This window comes from Corticium candelabrum, chromosome 6, assembly GCF_963422355.1.
Source record: "Corticium candelabrum chromosome 6, ooCorCand1.1, whole genome shotgun sequence".
NCBI lineage: Eukaryota > Metazoa > Porifera > Homoscleromorpha > Homosclerophorida > Plakinidae > Corticium > Corticium candelabrum.
Window position 1 is genome coordinate 6,946,300 of NC_085090.1, and position 13,122 is coordinate 6,959,421.

The window sequence follows — 13,122 nt, forward strand, 5'->3', positions numbered from 1 at the left end:
CAAATATTTGGTGGGCAACAAACTTGAAAGGCAATGTAATTTATAGAATTTCTTAATTTTTGTCTAATTTACAGTGTTATGTTACTAGATGTCGTATATATTTGCATGAGGTTTCTTACTGTTATTGACCCTGCAGCGGCGTAGCTATGGAGGATCCGGGCTGCACGTGCCTCCCGAAAATTACCGACAGAAATTTGTAATACGGTTACGATTGCTCAGGTGTAGTATTTAACTCGATCGTCGTGTACGTGATAACAGTGGATGCAGTTAGATCTAGACGGGATGTTAGTGACAGTGACATAGTGGTGTTGCGTATTTAGCATTACATACACGATGGTATGTTAACCGATTTTGAGGATGACGTTTTAATCAAGGTATACATGCATGCATGTACATACATTTTACTGTTTGCATTCAAAGAGTCTTTACTGACACAATGTAAAAAATTATCTTGCAATCATATATACTTCAATTAGACTACTTTCCATTATCAAATTAATTTTAAAAGTGGTCTCCAGTAGATAATAATTAATGCCTTGTTTTCTTGATTTCGCATTATCTGTAGTTTTATCCTCATTTTATGTCTATAAACGCAGCCACTATATCTATCGTAGTGAGTTCCCCCTCTTCCTCCAAAACGTTGGGATTAATGCGGTAAAAAGAGCGTCATAGTATCGCCATATATAGACAGTTGTCTGTCCTATTTATGGCTGGTACCAAAATTGTTGCCACAAATCGGTCTCCGGTTGCCTTCTGATTAATATTAATATTGATATCAAAAATTGACCAAGTCCAAACCTCGAAAAATTGGTATATATGGTGACCTTGGATCAATAATTGCAAAATGTTATACACATCGTTGCTGTTAATCGGCAGCTCTAGATTATGTAGACTAATACCATGCAGGAAGACCAGTTACAGTAGTTGCAGCAACAAAAATATCTCTAGTAAGTTAGGCATGAATGACAAGTACGTACGTACGTAGTATAATTGTGTATTTTTGCTTTCTGGAGTTTGGAAAGCAAATCATGTCAATCACTTTGTTGATTTGTAAACATTACTAAGTACAAACTGCTACCCTCCCAAAATTTCAAGTTTTACTGCGAAACCTTACATGTTCTAAAGTCAGTTGTAACTTTAACACACGTCACTTCGTACAGACTGCGCATGTCAGTTCTCGACCGTTCACGTATGGAGGACAAGGAAGAGATCCACACGCGGCCTCTACAGGATAGAACAAATTGCCGTCATGGTTGCTGTTACTGCCGGTAGGCTCTGCGTTGTGGTCGAAACACACGTACATGATCCTACCTGAATGATTATACTTTGCTGCCATGAGATATCCATAATATGCTCTACTCCATCCAGTGGGACAGATGTTCTTTGCTGGTAACATGAATTGAGTGTTCTTATTGGCATCGTAACACACAGCACAAGGAACCTCGTAATCATGCAATCCTTTATTGATGAATGGTTTAATGCCATGACTAAGTTGATATTCTGATCCATAAATATAACTTGCTCCTTGGAGACCGTTTTTGTAATATCCCCATACAGGATCAAGTGGAAGACACTGAGTGTTAGCTCCACCTCCGTGATGACTATAATATGATCCAGCAGCGATGCCCGAGTAAAGAGTCTGAACACTGCGAGCAGAGCAACGTTTTCTTCCCCATTGAATATACGTGGTACCTGTAAATTCAGGCCTTCGACTGGCAGCTGAAACATAATTAAAGTTTCACACATATTAGTAGGCTGAAGAGCAGAAATTTATTCAAGCTGCGAGTAGAGAGTTCACTTTTAAAGAGTACGATTTATTGCTATTTATGATATTTTCTTAGCTAAAAACACTTGCTCCTACAAAATGTAACAAACTATCTACCTGCATGCATTTGTAATTTGCTCATAGTCATTACAATGTTAGTTACTCTAACAATACATTAATCCTTTTAGTTAATTAGTTGTAATTTTACACTTGCATGCACTAATCGACTGTATAGCTGATAACAGTAAACTACGCTAAACATCTTGTGGAATTTAACCGAAATGAAACAGACAATAAATAAAATATATACATACGTCTTCCTGCTACCCCTTTTTCTCCCTTTCCTCCATCAGCTCCTTTTCGTCCTTCAGGACCCATTTTTCCGGGAACGCCAGAATTTCCTGCAATGCCAGGAGCTCCTGGACTGCCTTAATTGTAAATACATATATTTGTAAAATGTTATCGCTTTAGTTTTTGCTTCGCACTGTCAGCCATTACCTGTTCCAGTGGTGCCTCGTGATCCTTTAACTCCTACTCTTCCGGGTAAGCCTGGAATTCCAGGAATTCCTTGAATTCCTACACGTCAGTGTAACTAAAATACTGTTTCCTATTATTTCCTTTAATATCTCTTTCTCACCGTCTCTTCCATTAAGTCCTAGAAATGCAAACAATAAATATTATTAATAATTTCATGTTACATCAGTTTTATGTGTCTTACCGTCTCTTCCAGGAGGACCACGTGGACCTGTTAAAACAAACATGGGATAAACATGAATATAATATATTTGTTGGAAAACTAAACAAACCGGAAACGTAGCGAATATTAACGTTTTCATTTCTCGTTTTCTGTTGAACAAGTTACGTGAAGTAAATTAAAATCGCATAAAACGCATTGTTTACCTGTGTTGGTGTACTACTGCTGTTTACCGCCACAAGAGCGGCACTTGTCATAATAAACATGACCACATTGCATGTCAAAACTGCCATCGTAATTCTTCAAGAAATCTCTTGCACTTGACTCTTTCTTGAATCAAATAGGCGGTCGTCTGCTCTGCGATGCTCTGAACTGAATTTGTGTGCTGCAATCGCTCTTTATATCTACTCTAGACAGTCGTACGATACACGGGAATACGTGTGACCCGCTATTTACTACAATACGACACACGACACTTTGAGTTCCGCGCATATCAATATATCGCTATCAATGCCATCGCAATGACGTAATTCCTACTTTTGTTTGTTATCGTTAGTCTGAGCTGTAGTTACAGTACAGATGCACGGATGGATGTTACATTGGCATTCTTCTATAACATTTGTCGCTGTTGTCTTTTATATACTAGATTTACGATCAGTGCGTGTCTCGATTGTCAGAATGATTACTCCCGTTTTACGTTACCGCAGATAGCCGTGTTCGTGCTGCGCGTTTGCAGCCCCTCCTACTATTTACTTTCCGACTCCGTTGGAGCAGTCTGGTACTCAATTCCTTTGATGTTGTCGTGTCTAGTCGTGTTTAGTTGCCTCTTCACCGATAAACGGTAGACGGAAGTACTCGTTTACAATAGAAATAGAGTCCCGGAACTAATCTCGGTCAATCCTTCTCTGCCAAATAGCTGTAACCAGACCCAGCTCCAACGCTAGCGTCATAGTCCTACTGGATAGCATCTAGGTAGAGCAGGTCACGTCAGCATCTGTCCTCAGTGTTGCTGCTGTAGAACTTGAAAACCGATCTCACCTATTCTCGCCACAGAGTATCATATCACGGTCAGTGCTTGCTATCTCGTTGCTGCAACTCCGTTTGAGCATTTCTGTTATTAGATGGCTTCCTTTCGCCAAGTTGTTGGTTGGTCTTGTCAACGTCTACTCTCGCAGACAACGAAGAAGACGGATGACTGACGGGACATAATCTTGATCGGTCGTGATCACATGATCTCCAATGATTTCTTCTCTTCAGACTCAGGTCTGAGGCGTTCTTTTTGGCTATTGTTATAGTCATCAACGCTGGCTACTATATTGACGAGGTGATTAACTTAAATATTTTTCATTGTACTGTTGCTACTGTATGGCAGCAAATCTGAGAGACAAGTGCAGTACTCAGACATTAGGAATCATATCTCGGTCAGTCGCTTTCATCGCGTTTCTACAAGACTGAAGACGTTAGTCATGTCTATTGAAAGGTTCCTTGTGGATGTTTATGCGACTGAGTAGCAGTTTTTGTCTTTTCAGTTTTCTGTTGTAGAGCGATGAGAAAGGTGATCGACCTACAGGACAAAATCTTAGTCACAGTATGAGCGCACTTCTTGGGTTCTACAGCTTTCTGATAAGTCGTCTTACCTTTACTGCGCATTATACATACGGTCACAGTTGACTAATGCCGATTGAAAATGTTTTGTAGTAAATTTGTAGAACTAGAGCAGATTCTAGTCATTACACTGTTTAGCTAAGTAAACGCCAGTTGTTCTGTCTAAACTATGTTTTTGAATAATAATTAAGATAAAATAGTTAGTACATATGATTAAGTGCTAATTATCAAACTTTGTGAGTGATAGATTGATCATCATGGAGTGATACATTGAATTCATTCTGGCACAAATTGAATATCAATGCCTTTTTAATATGCCAGGACTCTCCATATTTGTGTACATACTACGATCTTGTTGATTGTAAGATTTTAACTACATCAGTTATTATCGACAACATGCACTGCTTGGTTTTACACAGAAGGTTCGTTAGATATATCTTCACTGGACTAATTATCATTCTCTCTCACAACTTCATAACTGTCTTATGAGACTGAGAACTGTGTCATGAGAAAGCTTGTTTTCACTTTGTCAACAGGTCACCTTTTCCATAAGTTTTCATCATGTAAGAAGCAGTTTGTGTGCAATTCTACTTCATAAAATTATCAATCATTCTATCCAAGATTAAGAATCACGATATCTGCTAGTCAAGAATGTAGAAACAGGTAGGAATACTCTTTGGTTAACTGCCTACAAAATGTGAAAATTTAAAGTCATCACATTGCATAAATATCATGTTTAAATTACTAAATGGATATAGTTAGACAGACGCATTCGTGACAATATTACTGTAGAACAACGACTAATAATCACACAATACAACCTACTCAGGAACCTGTCTTTCTCAAAATCGCGTGACTGAGATTATGTCTCGTAGGCCAGGGGCGTACCGTGGCCATTGGAAGTGGGGGGGGCTGAAATACCCGAACACTGACACGCCCCTTTGACAAAAATTGTATTAGTAGCAACAATGCAGACCACAAAGTATTACGTTTACTCGTATACATATATACAGTATGGAGCAGACTAAACAAGCACCTATTTACTGAAAAATCATCCTGCGGTTTCCTCTTGCACAGAACTCTTCTATGAGTTCATCAATAGCTTCCTCTAACTTCAATACCTCTTCTCTCTCAACTGTTAGTAAGGCCAGAGCTGCAAGTCTTTCTTCTTCCATAGAACTCCTAAGCCAAGTCTTTAGACGACGGAGAGTAGAAAAGGAACGCTCAAATTCTGCTGATGAGACTGGAACTACCAGATATATTTGCAAAAGCCTTAAAACTTCTGGATAGCTGTCTCTAAGACCCTTTCCAGCCCCATGCGCGTCTGTTTTTTGTACTTCTGGTTTTGCTGATGAGACGACATGGTGTCAGTGAAGTAGTGTTGATCACGGAAACCGATGTCTGCAGCCTAGTGTGAGACACGCATGCTCGGCCTCGAACATCCAGACTGTAAACAGACGCGCACGTTTACAAAAAGCGACGTAACGCTAGTTTTCACCTGACAAAATGGGAAACGCCCACAAAAACTGGGGGGGGGCTATAGCCCATTTAGCCCATGCCACGGTACGCGCCTGCGTAGGCTATCATCGTTCTCACCGCCCTGCCACAATAAAATCTAAATAGACAAAACCGGCTATTCCAACATCCAAAGTGAACCTTTCAATAGACATGACAGGGGCGGCGGAGCCGGGGGGCTGGGGGGGCTAGAGCCCCCCCAACTTTATCAACTTTATGCTGTAGAATTTCTGCTTTCTGTAATGTTTACCCTTTCAGCCCCCTCAACTTTCAACTCGCTCCGCCGCCCCTGCATGACTAACGTCTTAATTTGTCTTGTATAAACGCGATGAAAGCGACTGACCGAGATATGATATCGGATGTCCTAATATTTGTCTCTCAGATTTCATGTTCTGTTGTAGCAATAGTGTGATGAGCACTAGCGTCACTCGTAGGTCTAGCAGTCTCTTGTAGCCAGACCATCTCCGCCTACATCCTTCCAGGCATAGTAGCCAGCGATGATGCCTATAACATTGGCCAGAAAGAACGTCTCAGATCTGCGTCTGAAGAGAGAAAATCACTCGAGATCAGGTGACCGAGATTACGTACCGTGAGTTATCCGTCTTCTTCGTTGTCTGCGAGAGTAGATGTAGAGAGGTTGACAAGAATAATCCAACAATTTGGCTAAATGAAGCCATATAATGAGCTCATCGACGGAGTTGTACAAACAAGATGGCAAGAACTGACCGAGATATGATACTCTGTAACTGAGAATAGGTGCGATCAGTTTTCAAGTTCTACAGCAGCAACGTTACGATGGATGCCGATTTGACCCGCTCTACGTAGTTGCTACCAAGTAGGACTATGACGCTAGCGTAGCCGCTAGGTCTGGCTGCTGCTGTTTGGGAGTGACCAAGATAAGGAAATGACCGAGACTAGATCCGGGACTTTAGTTTGACTAATAGAACCGCGCGAAGACTAGGTTCGCGTTGATGCATTGGCGTTTGTGAGTCTAGAGCCAAAGCAACAATTTTTCTTTTCGAACTTTTACCGGCACGTCTAGCGATGCATCGAATCAGGTAAGTTCTCATTAGGATTCGGCTCTTGTGTGTTTTGCAGTGATGAACAACCTCTTTGTGATCTCTTTCGTGACTCTGCAGCGTCATTTTGAATTACGCTGTGACACTAAGACTTGACAGATGTCAAATGCGAGTACACATACAAACGTGCGTACTTAATCTATAATACGTGCAGGCGCGGATCCAGGATTTTTGAAAAGAGGGGATGCAAATTTCGATAGACCACGCCTACTTCAATCAACGCATTTGTATCGTTAGAGGTGCAAATGGCCCAGGCTTCTTACAGCATAGCTAAAGTAAATGGCAAAAAATATGGCAACATATCCCTAGCAATGTGTCATGTTATAAACTCACTAAATCATCAAAACTTTCTAACAGAATCTAACTGCATCATGCATAGATTACTGATAAATAAATGTTAAGTAAACTAAGGGTGCAACTATGTCTCTTTCAATTAAAGACTGTATGAAAAATTTTCGTGTATGATTTTGTACAACTTCGTCTGCTGGTACCCGGTCTTTGTAATGCATGGCGATAACTGATAGGTGTGCAAGACACTCCTCTGCCATGGTAGACCTTGCTTGAGTCTTCAGTCTCCTCAGTAGAAAAAATGACCTCTCTGCTTCTGCAATTGTGATAGGCAGTGTACATGCTATCAATAGCAGGCGATGAACATTCGGATACAACCGAGAGTCACAGGCCCCCAAGGCCAGGATTGTTGGGTATGGCCTTCTTGCACTCTTGCTCTCTTTTCCTTGCTTCTTGCCTTTTCCGGTATTTGCTTTGCCATACTGACTGCCACCTTCTCACTTCACCTCCTAGAGACTTTGGGAATGGAAGATCTGCGTTTCCATTGGGTCAATGTCGGAACAAACCAAAAGGGTAAACACTAGACTCAACAATGCTCGGACATTATCTTGCACACCATTAGATCGTTCGCGCATCTGAAGAAGCATGAAGTCTAGGAGGGGTATCGCTACGGATCGCTTGTAGTGCTCAATCGGACTCCGACTACTAGTACGCGCATGTATTGCTCCGGTTTCGCTGTAAGTTCGTTTGTCTTGGAACAGATTCAACGAATCCAATCCTGTCTGCGAGTCGCAGAATGTCTTGATACCAGATGTCAAAGAGGTTGTCTAGATCCTAGCTGCTTTTTTGCCTTCATTCTTTCAGTTACGTACTGAGTGAACCATTCCCTACGCAACAAAGATATTCTGGTCATGAGTCTGGAGTTTCGCTGCCAGCTGTCTTACTTCGTCAAGAATCTGCTTAGTTATTTTAAATTAAATACTGGAAATGAGCACAATGCGGCTTCAAGATCTTGTGCTTTAATTAACTCCGAGGCCAACAAAAGGGGGTTGCAACCCCCACAACCCCTACCCTAGATCCACCACTGCGTACGCGAGTAACTGGACTGAATTGTGCGTCATTATTTGCACTGTTGCATCCACTGCATACAGCAAATTGTGTACTAAGTAATGCAAATTTATTTACTGTGTGCAATTGAATAATATTGAATTAATAATAGGGTACATGCAAGCAATAAGGAAAGTGCAAAGTACTCAGACAATTTAGTTATATTTCAAAACTACTATAGTTACTACAAAATATTTATTAATTACCAGATAGAAACTCTACAATGTATATGTGTGTATACACAATATTTATTTAATTAGGTTAATTAGGTTACTTTAAGTTAACTATTCTTATTTAATTAGATCGATGGTATCGTTCATTGTGTTATTCACTTGTAGGTATACTTGGGATATGCCATTAGCGGCCAATTGTCATTCCATTTCATACAACATCCCATGGCATTGGTTATTGTTATATTGTTGGTGACATGAATAACAGTGTACTGGTGTTTGTGTGTGTGTGTGTGTGTGTGTGTGTGTGTGTGTGTGTGTGTGTGTGTGTGTGTGTGTGTGTGTGAGCACGTTTGTGTGTGTGTAGATTTTGTTTCTAGAGTAACACGTGAACTCGTCGTACTGTGAGATTGTGAGATGACGGCTACTGTACATGCCAAATAATGGACTATTGGCGAAAGAGAATTTTACGTTTTCTTTGTTTATAGGTAGTTACAATCTAGATGTTAGCGCAATTCCCACCACCCATAGGGCAAATGAGGACTAGTAACAAATATAATTGTTGATATCTAAACACACACACGCACGCACGCACGCACGCACGCACACACACACACACACACACACACAGTATACTGTCATTCATGTCACCAACCATATAATGACCACTGCCATGGTATGTTCTTAAAAATGAAATGCAAATTGGCTAAATGCATCTCAGTTATACCTGCAAGTGTCAACAATACAATGAGTGATACCAACATGAGTTATACCATCAATGAGTGCTACTATCAACTTATTAAGAAAAGTTTAACTTAACGAAATTAGATCAATTTAATAAATATTGTGTACACACACACACGCGCGCGCGCGTGCGAGCGCGCGCGCACACACACACACACACACACACACACACACACACACACACACACACACACACACACTATGCTCATCTAAATTGTAGTGTTTATCTGTTAATAAATAATTTTTAGAAGACAAGTAGGTTTGTAATAAAATTAAATTCCTGCATGAGTACTTTGCACTTTTATAATTGCATGCATGTACTCTATTATTAATTCCATATTATTCAATTGCACACAGGAAATAAATTGCAATACATAGTACACAATTTGATGTATGCAGTAAATGCAACAGTGATGCACAATCGAGTTAATAATGTGCGCGTAGCACATGCAACCAAAAACACTTTAGAAATTATAAATAATGTTTAAATGCAATTTATAGTAATTTATAGATCACTTTAGCGGCCGTGCAATCTATTTGAAGTCGATTTGTGCAAAGAAAACAACGTTCAGCAGACGATGTTCAAACTGGGGCCATTTGGATTAGACGGTGCAGGTTAATGCTCGAGAGATGTGCAAAAAGGACAGCATTTCGTTTATGTCAAATCACCGTTGTAACATGTCCATTGTCTACAGCGAATCAAAGGCCGCACTAAGAGCAGTAATATGCCTGCCCAAAATGACCGACAAAAACTTGTAATACGGTTACGATTTCTCAGGTGTAGTATGTCACTCGATCGACGTGTATGTGATAACAGTGGATGCTGTTGGATCTAGACGGGATATTGGTGACAGTGGGATAGTGGTGTCGTGTATTTAGTATTACATACACGATGGTATGTCAACCAATTTCGAGGAAGACGTTTAAATCAATTTATACATGCATGCATGTACATATATTTTTCTGTTTGTACTGAAAGAGTCTTTATAGACTTAATGTAAACACCTACATTGCAATCATATATACTTCAATCAGACTAGATTCCATTATCACATTAATATTATAAGAAGTTTCCAGTAGATATTAATTAATGTCCTATTTACTTGACTTCGCATCATCTGTAGTTTCGTCCTCATTGCATGTCTATAAACGCAGCCACTATATATTTCGCTGGGAGTTCCCCTTTTTCCTCCAAAACGATGTGATTAAAATGGTATCGCCATATTAGATAGTAGCCGATTCTATTTATAGTTGGTGCCAAAATTGTGGCCCACAATCTGTCTTCGGTGCCACTTCATTAATATTGATACTGATAGCACAAATTGACCAAGTCCAAAAACTCGAAAAAATGATAGATATGGTGCCTTAAAATCAATGATTACAAAATGCTATACACATCGTTCTTGTTTAGCTGCGGCTCTAGCCAATATAGACTACTATCATGCAGGTAGACCAGTTTCAGTAGTTGCAGCAATTAAAGTATTTCTAGTAAGTTAGGCATGAATGCCCAGTGTCACAATTTTGAAACCTGGTGCTACAATGGGCACCATCACCATGGCAACGGCATCCCTGTTTATTAAACCTGCAAGTTGCCGTTGTGCTGCTAGGCAGGCTGGCGGTGTGTTATGACGAAAACGACATGGTATCGGCGGTCCGATTATCGCTCAATAGTACAACAACTAGCGACAGCGTTGCGAATTTATGACGATGAGACAGACGCACACACGCACACGCACGCGCACACATGCACGCGCACGCGCACACACATCCAAGCACACACACACACACACACACGCACTCGCGCGCAAGTTTACATTTAGTCAAATTACAAAGTGTCTGAGGTTCACGGACCTTCTTGGGATTTGAGCTGCATGGTTACACATGGCGTCTTTCTTTTCGAGAGTTTCACAACGAGTGGAATGAAGCACACTGATTCGTGTTTCAACTTTGCTGAAAAACTTGAGTTCTAGGCTGAAGTGTCGTTTTGGTGGCGATTTTGTATTTGCGAATGTACGACAAACTAAAACCGTTAATTAACGGATGTAATATAGCTAGCCAATTTAACTATTTTCGCAAGGTGACTGCTAACCTGATGCTACTACAGAGGCGATTAGAGTGAGATATTGCATAATTTGTGTATTTTGGCTTTCTGGAGTTTGGAAAGCAAATCATGTCAATCGTTTTGTTGATTTGTAAACATCACTAAGTACAAACTGCTACCCTCCCTAATTTCAAGTTTTACTGCGAAACCTTACATGTTCTAAAGTCAGTTGTAACTTTAACTCACATCATTTCGTACAGACTGCGCATGTCAGTTCTCGACCGTTCACGTATGGAGGACAAGGAAGAGATCCACACACGGCTTCTACGGGATAGAACAAATTGCCGTTATCGTTGCTTGTACTGCCTGTAGGCTCTGCGTTGTGGTCGAAACACGCGTACATGTTTCTTCCCTTATGACCATTGTGTTCTGCCATGAGATATCCATAATATGCTCTACTCCATCCAGTGGGACAGATGTTCTTTGCTGGTAACATGAATTGAGTGTTCTTATCGGCATCGTAACACACAGCACAAGGAACCTCGTAATCATTCAATCCTTTATTGATGAATGGTTGAATGCCATGACTAAGTTCATATTCTGATCCATAAATATAACTTGCTGCTTGGTGACCGTTTTTGTAATATCCCCATACAGGATCAAGTGGAAGACACTGAGTGTTAGCTCCACCTCCGTGATGATTATAATGTGATCCAGCAGCGATGCCCGAGTAAAGAGTCTGAACACCACGAGCAGAGCAACGTTTTCTTCCCCATTGAATATACGTGGTACCAGTAAATTCAGGCCTTCGACTGGCAGCTAAAACATAAATCAAAGTTTCACACATATTAGTAGGCTGAAGAGCAGAAGTTTATACAAACTGCGAGTAAAGAGTTCACTTTTAAAGAGTACGAGTTATTGTTATTTATGATATTTCCTTAGCTAAAAACACTTACTCCTACACAAAATGTAACAAACTATCTACCTGCATGCATTATAATTTGCTCATAGTCATTGCAATGTCAGTTATTCTATAAGTAAATTAATCCTTTTAGTTAATTAGTTGTAATTTTACACTTGCATGCACTAATCGACGGTATAGCTGACAATAATAAACTACGCTAAACATCTTGAGAAATTCAACAGAGATCAATAAGACAACAAATGATATCTACTTACGTCTTCCTGCTTCCCCCTTTCCTCCCTTTCCTCCATCAGCTCCTTTTTGTCCTTCAGGACCCATTTTTCCGGGAACGCCAGAATTTCCTGCAATGCCAGGAGCTCCTGGACTGCCTTAATTGTAAATACATATATTTGTAAAATACTATTGTTTTACTTTTTGCTTTGAACTTTCAGCCAATTACCTGTTCCAGTGGTGCCTCGTGATCCTTTAACTCCTACTCTTCCGGGTAAGCCTGGAATTCCAGGAATTCCTTGAATCCCTACACGTCAGTGTAACTAAAATACTGTTTCCTATTACTTCCTTTAATATTTCTTTCTCACCGTCTCTTCCATTAAGTCCTAGAAATGCAAAAAAGAAATATTATTAATAATTTCATGTTACATCAGTTTTATGTGTCTTACCGTCTCTTCCAGGAGGACCATGTGGACCTGTTAAAACAAACATGGGATAAACATGAATATAATATATTTTTTGGGAAACTAAACAAACCGGAAACGTAGCGAACATCAACGTTTTCATTTCTCGTTTTCTGTTGAACAAGTGACGTGAAGTAAATTAAATCGTATAAAACCAATTGTTTACCTGTGTTGGTGTGCCACCGCTGCTTACAGCTACAATGAGAGCGGCACTTGTCATAATAAACATGACCACATTGCATGTCAAAACTGCCATCTTATTCCCCAAGAAATCTCTTGCACTTGACTCTTTCTTGAACCAAATAGGCGGTCCTCTGCACTGCGATGCACTGAACTGAATTTGTGTGCTGCAGTTGCTCTTTATATCTACTCTAAACGGTCGTACGATACACGGGAATACGTGTTACCCGCTGTTTACTACAACACGACTCACGACACTTTGAGTCCCACGCAGACAATGGTGCAATAGCATTGACGTAATTCCTGGTTTTGTTGGCTAGATTATTGACAGAGTC

At 40.2% G+C, this 13,122-nt stretch overlaps 2 protein-coding genes across 2 annotated transcripts; both read right to left on the reverse strand.

The window, feature by feature from the left end:
- Nucleotides 1-1,147: 1,147 nt before the first annotated feature.
- Nucleotides 1,148-2,752, reverse strand: LOC134180886 (short-chain collagen C4-like). The gene is made up of 7 exons (XM_062648071.1): nt 2,666-2,752; nt 2,572-2,611; nt 2,484-2,510; nt 2,403-2,420; nt 2,264-2,341; nt 2,080-2,193; nt 1,148-1,719 (listed from the first exon to the last, which is right to left on the reverse strand). The coding sequence occupies exons 1-7, from the start codon at nt 2,750-2,752 to the stop codon at nt 1,148-1,150; spliced, it is 936 nt and encodes a 311-aa protein (XP_062504055.1).
- An 8,503-nt stretch (nt 2,753-11,255) lies between these two features.
- On the reverse strand, nt 11,256-12,863 carry LOC134180887 (short-chain collagen C4-like). Its single transcript, XM_062648072.1, has 7 exons — nt 12,774-12,863; nt 12,681-12,720; nt 12,593-12,619; nt 12,512-12,529; nt 12,373-12,450; nt 12,188-12,301; nt 11,256-11,827 (listed from the first exon to the last, which is right to left on the reverse strand). Exons 1-7 carry the CDS (start codon nt 12,861-12,863, stop codon nt 11,256-11,258), a joined length of 939 nt encoding a protein of 312 aa, XP_062504056.1.
- Between the last annotated feature and the right edge of the window lie 259 nt (nt 12,864-13,122).

Excerpts from the sequence above, each read along its gene's own strand:
- LOC134180886 (XM_062648071.1), bottom strand. The coding sequence starts at position 2,752 with ATGGCAGTTTTGACATGCAATGTGGTCATGTTTATTATGACAAGTGCC. Across the intron at positions 2,194-2,263 it reads ACGAGGCACCACTGGAACAG|GCAGTCCAGGAGCTCCTGGC; the intron begins GTAATGGCTGAC and ends TTTACAATTAAG. Across the intron at positions 1,720-2,079 it reads AAAAGGGGTAGCAGGAAGAC|CTGCCAGTCGAAGGCCTGAA; the intron begins GTATGTATATAT and ends ATTATGTTTCAG.
- LOC134180887 (XM_062648072.1), bottom strand. The coding sequence starts at position 12,863 with ATGGCAGTTTTGACATGCAATGTGGTCATGTTTATTATGACAAGTGCC. Across the intron at positions 12,620-12,680 it reads TGATGTTCGCTACGTTTCCG|GTCCACATGGTCCTCCTGGA; the intron begins GTTTGTTTAGTT and ends TTGTTTTAACAG. Across the intron at positions 11,828-12,187 it reads AAAGGGGGAAGCAGGAAGAC|CTGCCAGTCGAAGGCCTGAA; the intron begins GTAAGTAGATAT and ends TTTATGTTTTAG.